Source organism: Microchirus variegatus, assembly GCF_963457635.1.
Source record: "Microchirus variegatus genome assembly, chromosome: 5".
NCBI lineage: Eukaryota > Metazoa > Chordata > Actinopteri > Pleuronectiformes > Soleidae > Microchirus > Microchirus variegatus.
Genome location: NC_139806.1, coordinates 25,666,207 through 25,678,354, shown reverse-complemented (window position 1 = coordinate 25,678,354; position 12,148 = coordinate 25,666,207). Strand labels below are relative to the sequence as shown.

At 40.7% G+C, this 12,148-nt stretch overlaps 2 protein-coding genes across 2 annotated transcripts; one reads left to right on the top strand and one right to left on the bottom strand.

Moving 5' to 3' along the window:
* Positions 1 to 1,233: 1,233 nt before the first annotated feature.
* On the bottom strand, positions 1,234 to 3,813 carry haus1 (HAUS augmin-like complex, subunit 1; the record flags this gene model as incomplete). The annotated part of the gene is made up of 9 exons (XM_083888838.1): positions 1,234 to 1,278; positions 1,358 to 1,405; positions 1,533 to 1,604; positions 1,715 to 1,780; positions 2,538 to 2,661; positions 2,794 to 2,928; positions 3,001 to 3,136; positions 3,509 to 3,683; positions 3,793 to 3,813. 9 exons carry the CDS (start codon positions 3,811 to 3,813, stop codon positions 1,234 to 1,236), a joined length of 822 nt encoding a protein of 273 aa, XP_083744964.1.
* A 627-nt stretch (positions 3,814 to 4,440) lies between these two features.
* Positions 4,441 to 10,557, top strand: mis18a (MIS18 kinetochore protein A; the record flags this gene model as incomplete). The annotated part of the gene is made up of 5 exons (XM_083889661.1): positions 4,441 to 4,735; positions 6,102 to 6,165; positions 6,270 to 6,392; positions 6,690 to 6,792; positions 10,486 to 10,557. The coding sequence occupies 5 exons, from the start codon at positions 4,441 to 4,443 to the stop codon at positions 10,555 to 10,557; spliced, it is 657 nt and encodes a 218-aa protein (XP_083745787.1).
* Positions 10,558 to 12,148: the final 1,591 nt, after the last annotated feature.

Here is a 12,148-nt window from a genome sequence, read left to right as displayed (position 1 = left end):
CGCAGGTTTGTGAATGGATGAGAGTGGAACCTGAACGCGTCTTCGCCGTGACAGCTGAGTGGGAGTTATAGCGTGGGCGTGGCAGATAAAACTATTTTAAAATGGGGGAGAGGGAGAGACGCGCACTGTGGAATGACGCACTGGCAGCTCCTTTTATACTCTCCCCCCCCCCTCCTCCTCCTCCTCCTCTGTTCACCATGAGGCACATGTTTACCTTTTGGATTCTTCCTTTTCTGCTTCCATAACCTCAGATTTATAATTTTAAGACTTAAAAAACTTTAAATATGCACTATATGGACAAAAGTATTCAGACTCCTGACTGTATTGATTAATTCAAATACATATACAGGCTTTTAACATGTAGTTGACTCCATTTTTGCAGCTATAACCCACTTCTTGGAAGACTTTCCTCAGCATTTATGATGCCAGACACTGATCAAACTGTGTCCTCATAGTCCTTATTTTGTGCACTGGTGCACAGTTGGAAGCATAGCGTCGTCCAAAATATCTTTGTATGCTGAAGTGTTAAGATTATCCTTAACACTCTCTATAAAGTATGAAACAAAAACAAGTGTCAAGCGCACGCTATTCCGATTTCGGTGTCGTTTTAGAAACCATTGACGTCCTTAGTGCCACGGTGTTGTTGAATGAAGCAGGGGGCCGCCTGGGTGAATTGCTTCCTGGGCCCACATCCATGACCCACTCCATGGTAACCGGTCAATCCCAGTGTCAAACGACAGCACAGACCTACAACAGTCAAACTGACGAGAGACGCTTGGGTCTCTATTTTGCATCCAAACATGTCCTTCCCCCCAAGTTTGTTTGCATTTGCTGTGCTTAAGCTTTATGCATGCCATGCAGGGAGTGGCATCAAAAGCCCTTTCATCTGCCGTTATCCCTCTAAAGCCGGTGGAATTTTGTTGTCAAACTGCACAAATGTTTCCTGATCTTTGTTTTTGAGACAAATTCAGCCATATTGGTCAAACAGGAAGGTTGGGGCGAAAAAAAAAGGCCCTCGTGTAAATGTCACAAGGAAAAACTTGTCGAGAACAAGTCATGAATTCATGCTAACCCAGTGCTCTATGATAAACTGTTTCGTAAGGTGTAAGATGAGTTACCAAACATGGTGCACAGTTTAGGTTGAGTTTTGTTTTTGACAAACGTAGACTTTATTATTCTTCAACACATAGAAAAAGTACAACACAAAAACACAAAAAAGATGAGTCTTCAACGTCACTTGAAATCCACGTTCATTTCAAGCTGGGAATCAACTGCAGCCTGTAATTCAGGAAACATCAAAAGCATTAAAATATGAAGCAAAGTAACCACGTTTTTTGTTATCAATGTAGACACTCACCAATTCTCTTTTTGCTTCTTCTACTTTCACTTTAGCAAGAGACGGGCTCTGTCGTGGTTTGAAGGAGAGAAGGATTTTGTAAAATAAGTCTTATTAGGCTAATTTTATATCATAGTTAAATGTATGCACATTCTTAATCAGAAACTTCTACGTGATGATCTGAAAACAAACATACTGGGCTGAGGTCCATGTATGGCTCCAGTTTCTTTTTCAAGGGGATTATTTCTTGTTTCAGTGTGTTGACTTCCTGCAGAGAGAAAAATAAGACGACACATTTTAATCCCTGAAAGCAGACAGTGTTACGTCTTCATTTCCATAGCGACGACTGTTGCGGGACATGTGTGGAAGCTCGAATACCTCAGCGAGCTGCACAATAGCCTGGTGGGTGAGGGCCTTGTCCATTTTCCTGGATACAAGTTGAGCCTGTGGGATTGATAAGAGAATGAAATGTTCGTTAAAGCTCTGCCATGGTGACTGAGATTCACTACTTTCAAAACCTGGTCCTGAATCGTGACAATAACATGAAGGGCGATAAGTATCAGCATCGTCTCTGGTCTCTAAACCAGAGGCAGTAACATGATGCCCAGATTATATTCAGGTCAAAATACAGTCAGTCAATCTGAACTAAATAGAACAGGTAACAAGTACAGTGGCCTGTCAGGTTATTTGCCTTTTCAGAGGTCAGTTTCTGCCCCCTTGGGTATTTTTTTTCCTGAGCTATGAGTGAATTACCCATCCAAAAATATATCAACATGATTTTTATATATTGTGTGTGATTTACAAGCCAGTGGGGGCAGTGACATGATCTGGGATTACTTCTCTGCATTAAGGTAAATTATGAGGTCAGCCAATTCCCTAGTTTTTAAGTCCATATGAACAATGTTCAGCAACTTTTACCTGTATCTTTTAATTGGAATCAAATGAATGCTAGAACGGTTACTTCATAAACTTGGCCTTATTATTATTTGTGTATTTCAAATTAAGAGACGTGTCGTAAGGCTGGGGAAACACGTCATGTTTGCACTTTGTTCAACTTTAATTGCCGTCTTTGTTTCATGCAGGTTAGTTTGGTAGCATTGTGTATAAATACCATAATGTGCGACTGTATAACAATTACAAACACAGATGTATAAGCAAACATATTTAATTATATTATTTAATTTATATGTATATATATTACCTCTGCTCTCTCCCATCTGTTGCTCAGCTCTTTGGATTTTGCTTTTACAAAATCCATGTTGAGCAGTCTCTCCTCTGCTATAGCGCTCTCCACTGCCTGAGCCTTGACAGTCTTGTTGATATCCCTGATGACAAAGAATATAACCAGCTACAGAGGATGTGAAGCATGTAGCATGTAGCAGCAAATGGTTGTGCGTCTGCTTCATCTAGATGCCCCGAAACAGTGGTGTTGTGTTGTACGTCAACCATGTCCTTACTCTTGTAAACTGCTCCGCAGCACCAGAGTGGTTCCGAGTCTCTTTCTGAGGGCCTTCAGCTCCCTCTCAAGTCTCCGGTTTGACTTCTCTGCTTCCAGAAGCTCATCGGTGAGGTTGTTCACTGCTGGCATGAAGCTACACAAGGAGCAAAAACCAGTATTGACAGAAAATAAACTTCACTTCAACGGTGCCACCAAAACACATTACCTGCCCAATGATGTGTCTCTCACTCCAAGCACCATGGCATTGTCCACTAAAGCTGAGAGGTAATCAGCAGCAGGTTTTGACAAGCTGGCAGAGGACAGGCCGACACCTTGGAGGAGAACATCCTGGAGATGTGCACCTGATGTGCAGGAAACACGGTTAGGTTCAAAACACAACACAAGAAAATATCAACAATATCTTAAGAATATGTTTGTTGCCAATTATTGCCATTTAACATATCTGTAGTCTCCTTTCATAATTTCACATTTGTTAATTTGATTCAAAGTTTTTGTTCAGATATATCTAAATAACAAAAATGCTGATTTCCTCTATGGACTTTGGTGAAAACTGGAACTATCTCTTTATGAGTCATACATACAGTATGTAGATATAAATACCATATGACACTGTAAGCGTCGTCCTCCCCCCAGAAAGAATAGCAGTGGTTTCATGATTTGATCATTATCAGCCACTTCGATCGCCATATAATGTATGTCAGTGACCCACTCACCGTCAGCCTGATACTCGGACGCCTTCTGTCTAATGTCCTCGATCAGCAGAGAGGTTTCACTGCAGCGGGCTTCACTGGACTGAGCCAGCTGGTACAGAATATCCACGGTCCGGGTGTTGACCTCGAACTGCGGCACCGGCTGATCCCCAAACACCGAGCTGAGCCAGCTGTTCACCTGAAATGAAACAACTGGAAGATAAACAGTAGAAAAACAACAACCTACTTATAACTAACTAACTAGTTATAAATAACTAACTTATATTAGCGAGACTCTGCAACGTTACCTTCGTTATCTTTTCACACATGATGAATCAAAATGTCACAAAATTAAAAAATAGGGCGCTTAAAGAAAGTGACAGCGACACTTTTGCTCCGACGCAAAATCAAAACAATCGCTGCTCTTGGGCTTCGCGCCGCTAAACTCGAATAATTAACTTCCGGGTTACCAGGCCACGAAATACAAGTGTTCCAGTGTCGTCGTTGTTTTTAAACGTTAAACTGTGATTTGTAGTTTTATGTTAATAAAATAACTCTCTATAAAAGTCCTAGGTATACAAACACACGCAAAACAGGCGACGAATTAACTGAATTATAATATAATTAGGCTTCAAACTGAAAGTAATTCCGGGTCACGTCAAAAAGATTAAAAGCTGGTTAAGATGGTTAGCGTACCGTTACACGTTTCTTTTTTGTATGTTGTAATCTCATAGACCAACATGAAACGTTGAGTACACTCGATTTGGTTTTATAAATCTAATACATTGAACTATCCACAAAATATACAAAATATTTAATTAACTATACATATCGACATTGTAGCAAAACAGGGGGAAACTTCGAGGTGGGTTAGACGAAGACGGAAGTACACAGCAGTGAAATATCACGTATGTCAACCACCCGCCAAAGTTCGAAACGGTTTGTTTTCGGTGAAGATGGCGGACAGAGAAACTATGTCAAAATCAAAACACCGACAGAAAAAATTGGACATCGCTTTTGAGGCGTCCAGCACAGACTCCTCCTTCGGTGACTCGATCAAAAGTAGCCGACAGAAAACGGGAAACCGCTCAATTGACTCCAGTGTTGTGGAAGAGAAACTTTTCGGCCACGCAGAGGAGGACGTGGACAACGAACCTGTGGTCTTCATCTGCGGGAAATGCAAGTTACCTGTGGGAGATTCGCTGTCCTGGGACGGAAGTGATGATGGACAAAACCAGATTCGACTGAAGCGTGAGTCGTCGTTGTTGTTTTTTTTACACTGGTTTCTAACTTTACTTTGATAACACACTCGTACAATTGTTTTAAAAACAAACAAACATGAGTTTCCAAAAAATATGAAAATTACAAGCATGGCCGGATAAACATCATCAGGGGCCCGGAGGAGGGGGGCCCTGTTGCTTCATTGGCAACTATTTTAATTCGTGCTAGGCCATTACGCATGACACGTTTCCATGACGACTGACTGGGAAAAAGACGCGTGTGACGTCATGTTTGCGTTATTCCCGATTGTTAAATTCGATTAAAAATGAGTATGCTAGTTATTTGTCGGGCTGCTACTATTTAATTAACAGACGGCTCCAGTTCGACTGTAGGCGCGCTAACGGCGCTAAAGGAGCTAACTGGTAAACAGTGCCTGGACTCCAGTGCAACGACAGAAGAACTGTGTTACTTTTGAGACTCATTTTAACAACCAGGAGTCACGTAAACATGACTTCACACGTGACTTTTTCCAACCAGTCGTCATAGAAACTTGTCATGCGTTAACATTAATGACGTTAACGGACCAGCACTAATTTTAATACTTGATTAAACTTTTTTCAGTTAATTGTTTCTTAAAGGTGCCATATGTAAGAATGTGGCCAAAAACAGTTACTACATTCAAATTCAAAATACTGAGGTCTTTTAGGTAACATTATTCCTCAGTCTCTGTAACATATTAAGAGGATTTTATGGCCAGTTGATTTAGATTTATTACATAATGCACCTTTGACTGAACTAAGTGTTGAAGGACAGAGGATGATGCAAATTGTTATTTGCGAATTTTGGGCAATTGAAAAAGAAATGTATATTATTCACTCATTCACTACGAAGATCCACACAAGAAGAAGGCTTTTTTTCCCACATAGAATCAACATTCTGAAAGACCTACATTTTGTGGAAAAGTTCATGTCCCAGAGTAAAAAATGTCTTTAAACACTTCCCTTTGCGTTTTCATGTATACAATCAATAGGCTACTTTGACGAAAAAGATGGCCTCATAGCCCTGCCTGACCGTTCTAACCCTTAACCCACTATATGTCATCCTTTCTGATTTTTGTTGTATTTCTGTGGCAGCATTACAGCACCACACACAGGCCTGGCATATATACTACAGTGTTTAGAGTTATTTGGGTGGAGTTTGTGTGTATGAAGACATTTATTAAACTATTTAACAACAGAAAAGAAAAATCTAATTGTCAAAGTTGTTTTTGTGTGGATAAGGCCTCAGGCTCTTTCCTCCAGCGTTCTGCAGTCTGTGATGTTTTATATTTGATGGTCTGACATGGAGTTTGTCTGTTGATATGATGCTGATGTGTTTTGTGATGTTTTGATCTTAGGGGTCACTGACAATGTCTTGGTCAGAGAGGAGGGTCGACTGTGTGGAGCAGGGAAAGAGTTGTGGTCAGAAACGCTCAAATAAAAACATATTCTGCAATTTTACCAGCAGGCAAAAACAATAACTCAAAAGCAACCTCTTTTGATTTGTCATTTTTTTCCCTCGACAGTCTGGTGATGGATCTCGAGTGTACATCCTGCCATTCTGTCATCGGCATCGTTTACACGTCCACGCCAAAGCACCTGGACCACAAGAGATGCGCTTTCTATTTCAACGTTGCGAACATTGACAGGTACGTTCACTGTCAGAGGCAGACGTTTCCTTATTTAGGTTGAGGTTTTATTCTCATTTTATTTGGTTTTAAAAGTCGCACTGGAATGCAATTTACAATAAACAAAAGCTTGCTCTCTCTCTCTCTCTCTCGCACTTTATTGGAAACAAACCTTAAATTAATGAATCAGAGTGAATTAAATTTAAGCCCATGTGATTTACATAATTGTGAATCATATGTCATAAGTGATTCAGATGTTAATTGCACATACTGTATATGGTTCACTGTCTTATTATAAAGCTGTATCTTATTTCCCAGCTATGTTTTTGGCTCTGCAAACCAAATGTTGGCAGCAGAGGGCCCCGAAGAGCAGCCGGTCACAATGGAGCACCGAGGCGTTGTTGAACAACAGCTAACAGAGGTAAGTCACTGATGATGATGATGATGATGATGCTGCTGCTGCTTCTCTTTGTTTGCTGCCTCTGTGAGATAAAATCCACCACCTCCTGAACATCATCAATATCTAAATAAGAATATCATAATAATACATTTTATTTATGGACACCTTCCAGGCACATATTAATAATTAAAAAAAAACACAATAACAACAAAGCAATTAAAGCTGTAAACCTAATTTTAGTGAATAACTATGACCGTTAACTCCTTGAAACATTACGTCAGTTTGTTATAGAGGGAGGGGGGGGGGGGGCGTCCTCTGTGTTGTTTTGAGTCGCTGACCGTAAATGTAACCCGACTCATTGATTACCAAAGCACAGGTTGGACTAACGATGACATCACCTTGGTTCTGGGAAGCCCTCAGTGCTGTGATGGGCAGACTCTTGTATCTGACATGACCTCATCTCATGTCATGTCAGCCCCCCCCCCCCCCCCCCCCCCCGCCTTGCTGAAACCCTTATCAATATACTAATACCATTAGTTAATTGTCTGTACAGATTAATTGCAATATCCAGAGCTGTTTTTATTTATGCATTTCATTTTCTTCTCAAACTCCTTCCTTTGTTTTATCCTTGCAGTTATTAAGTCTCAAATGTGTATTTTTTATTTTTAATGAAAATGTTGATGGACGTCACATTTTCTCAATGGGTTCCCACAGTGAATCCAAATCCTTTGTTTAAATAAAAAAAAAATGGAAACGTGTTCTCAAATGGGCCACTAGGGGGCGATAGCAGAGCAGCCCTGCCACACTCTCCATGTGCAAGGGGGACAATAGATGAGATGGGGAGCATGTTGAGGAATCTTTGTTAAGAGGAAAAACATGTTTTGATCCGGGATTGTTTTTGTCACTGTAGCAGCATCTTATGTACAGTATGTCTTTGTCTTTATTTTTTTACTTTGCTTCCTGAGTTGTGACATATGAATTATCACCCTGTGTCATGTAATCTTCATAACAGTATATTTTTAACAGGTTAAACATGCTTTTATATAACAGTCTTTTATTATACAACAGACTAATTGTACACAAGAAGCTGAGGGGGAAATGACTCGGACACATGGAGAGACTCCGTGTCTCCTTAGATGTCTTTAAAAGCACTGTAAATACTCAGCCATGCATTATTCTGTCAATGGCTTCTTCACTTAGTCACCACGTGTATATAATTATCTGTTCCAGTTTCGCGACCCACCACAACAAATCATGTCATGTGACACTGTTGCTACACCGATGAGTTACCCAGCAAAAAATGCCGACATAATACAGCACATTGGAATGCACTGTAGGTTAATAATAATAGTAATTGATTCATCGTTTGGTCCATAAAATGTGAAAAAATATTGATCAGTGTTCATCAAATGTGGACATGACGATGCTCTCAAACGTCTTGTTTTGCCCACAAACCCAAATAATTCACTTTTAATCATTTCTTTGTTACCTGCAGCAAAGAAACGAAGAAAATATTCACATTTAAGAAGCTAAAACGATCGGAAATCTTGTTTTAATCATGGAAAAAAAGCATAGTTGACGATTAATTTAGTAATCGATAAGTTGTTTCAGCTCTAGTTAATATGGGTAATATTAATACGTTGGTAACCATTTTAAATCCACCTAGGTTTAACGTCAGTGTGAATAACAGATTTTAAGTGCTCATAATTAAGGCTACAATTATTATATTAAATCATTACACAAGTGATTAAGTTGTTATAGGTTTTTTGATCATCTATTAAACAAGTTATCAGATGTTTTAGCTTCTTCAATGTTAATATTTGCAGGTTTCTTTGCTCCATATAAGAAATAAATCATATAAATGGAGTCATTTTGTTGACGTTTTTAAGGTTTGGGAAACACAGATCAATATTTTTTGGAATTTTACGGATAAATTAATCAATTATCGCTAGTTTAGTTGTGACGCTTAATTTAACTGACATCTGACATTTTATAATCCTAACATCTCAATTATTGGAGAACGTTGCCTCACAGCCTCTGAAAATGTGGAATTAATGTTAAATTCTAAATAAACAGTGCTGCAATATGTTGTCTGAATAAAGTATACAGGCTAAAATCTGCACAAAACTAAATTTAGAAATCTCTGGTAACCTGTCTTTGAGATGTGTTGCTACACGTTGAGCAATCACTCACAATGTGACGGTTTGGCAAGAAAAGCGTCCGTGTTTCACTGGAAACACAACTACGTGCGTTCCAAAACCGGTTCAAAGCATTGGTAAGACATTTCAAAGAAAAACCGAACAAGTCGACAGATGTTATTTCAGATAAAAACCCGATTTTAATTTGGCTCCGTGTGCAGCGACAATGATGAACAGTTTTCTCTCAAACAAAGACAGTGCTGCAATCATCCAACATGAAGTTCCCCTATTCTATTCAGTTTCCACAGTTTAAATGACTGTCACTTTGGACAAAACATGCAGACATCACCTGAGGCTACTGGAGCTGTTCACCACACAAGGGAAATAGTCAATTATTCCGAAAAATAATTGACTATTATAATACAATTGGATGAAAATAGCCAGAATTGCAGCCCCCGACTTATTTAGTTCAATAATATTCTCTTGATCTTGAAAACACTGATGTTTCTCAGAATAATGGTTTAGTTTTGTCGCTCTTTTCCTTTTTAAATGTAACTGAAGATGCTTCACAGACAAAACCATAAAACAATTAAAAATACACAAATATAAATGAACCAAACCTTGAAATGATGTTCTCATATTACTTGTTTTTGGCCACAAAGCGACATTATTCAATTTGAATGATTTCTTCGTTATCAGGAGCAAGGAAATCATTTAAGAGGCTGTAAAGAAATCAGAGAGTTTGTTTTAATTATTTAAAAGGCACTCAAATTATCACAATAGTTGATGATACCTTTTTAATAATCGATTTATTGTTTCAACCCCATCATTATCACCCATTTCTACCACATGTAAAGCAAATTAAAAAATAAAGAACGGCACAAACGGATGCATTTTGGCAATGTTTCCCACATAAAAATCAGTCTTAGTTATCTGAATATGAGCCGATATACTACTCGATATCGATGTTGCGCTCATAGTGGCCAAAAATCTGAATCAGATTTAGGAAAAATAATAAAGTAAAATCTGATACTATCCATAAATCCTTCATATGACACATACATACTTCACTAAACTCAGGCAGGACGGTGTGAAGAGAAATGTCTGCCACCACCGTCTGCAAATGGCTAGCTACAGCTTGGTCGTAAACGCATCAGAACAGATGCTCAGTCTGCCGTAAACGCCAGTTTCGTCTTTGCCGTCCACACTTTAATGCTTAAGGGGCATCAGCTGTAAAGCTGTACATGTGTGTCTGACTCACAGACATTTGTTTGGGTTTTTCATCCGTGCCCTCAGTGACCTGACCTCCCCACATGCTTCTTTCATACTTCTCCACCACTCTCTCCACTGCTTCCCCAGTGGCTTTTGTCAGTCTCTACCTCATTCTCCTCCTTTTTCAAATCGTCTCCTCCCTTCCTTCTTTCTTCCTCGCTGCGTCCAATTCCCTCCATTTCTCTTCCCTTTTTGAAGAATCCACCCCCTTTTCCCATCCTCCCTGATGCTCACTTTTTCTGCATTTACTCCACCCGTTTCCCATTCACCTGCATCACTGAAACTCTACCCCGTCCTTCCCCAGATGAAAATGCTGGTCCTGTCCATGGCGCAGAGGCTGGAGGAAATCGAAGTAGCCACTCAGGAGGAAGTGTGACGGCGATGGAGGTCGGCCTGTTTTGGGTGGTTCTCTTCCAGGTGTATTCTCACACATATGCATTTACATTAAAGCTTAAGTTTTGATTCAAGGACGTTCTTCACCTTGTACCCACACACACACACACACACACACACACACACACACACCGCTTTGTTCTGATTACCGATGGCGAAACAAAGACTGCCTGCACTTGTAATCAATCACGCTGTCAGCTCGGGCCCCAGCGGCTCGCGGCACCATCTTTTTCCTCCGTGCCTCAGTGCGGAGAGAGTCGACTACGTCGCGAGCAGAATGTTTATTTGTGCAGGATCTCATCAGGCAGCCTGCACACTCAGCACTATACGGCATCGATCGGGACACTCAAGGCCGCAAATGTGTTTCTTTTGTCCTCGTTCTTTGTTCGTTCCTCAAATATGGGTTCTTGGAGGGGATTCTACTTCTTTTTTTTGGTTTGCCCACTGATGTTTGTTTACAATTGTCTAAGCTCATTCAGGTGTTTTTGTGTCATTAAAAAAAAACATATTTACCTGTAAAAAAAAAAAAATTATGTCAGTATTGTGAGTTTTAATTCAAAAAAGACAAGTTCAAAACATCAGGATAATCTCATTAAATGTTGTGCTTTAACAAAGAAAGTCAATCCGGGGCTCATCCTGCTTTCATCTTTAATTAGAAGTATTAGAATTAAGGTCGTCGGAGTTCACAGTGCAGGGTCAATTATGTGTTAAATGTGCGTGTTTGTTTACCAACTGACCTCTAATGTGCCCAGCAACACTTTCTACCCAGGCGGGAAACAAGCTCCACGCTGTACAGCTCGCTCTCCCTCCCTTCCTCCCTCCCTCCCTCATCCACGAGGTTTCATCAGCCTTCGCAGAACAACAACAGCCAGAAAACGGCCAACCAACACGCTGTATCCAAGGGCAGGTTGCCACGGCAACTGCGAGCACGTGCTACGCCAGAGTTGCCTGTTGCCATCTCGTCATCCTGTGCACTGCCGGAGGGAACAGCCAGCCAGCTCGCTAGTCTGCACGCCTGTCAACAGACGTTGCTTAGGCACATACATGGGGGGGAGGAGCCCCCCTCATCGCCATCCCACCCCGCCATTCACTCCTTAATCCCTGCGTGGTGTTTTTTCCTCCTGCCCTCCCCCTTCCATAGGATTCTCCCCTCCCTCAAATGTAGGAGGACAGTCAAAACAACAACAACAACAAACAAAGCCACATGGTTTTTGTTGTTTCTGCTGGTGTTGTTGTCTCTATCCAGTCCTCATCCTGCACTGCTCCTCCGTGTAACACTCATTTTGGAGAGCAGGTCCCAGATTCCCCTCTTATTTATATATAGACACTGTTTTGCTGGATGCGTTGCACCGCTCAGTGCAATTATTGCACCGGATTCACCTCGTTCACCTTTTAAGTCTCAGCCAATCGTTGCCACTCAAACCAAATCCGACACACATGCATCCGCCAGTTCATCCACACAGGGACAAAGGATGAATAATGCAGAGGTAGCGTCTGAGTGAAAGTCGCCTCCCCTCTTTCCCTCCTTTTCACCTTCCCTAAGCAATAAGGAAGCAATGTTGCCATGGAGGCAA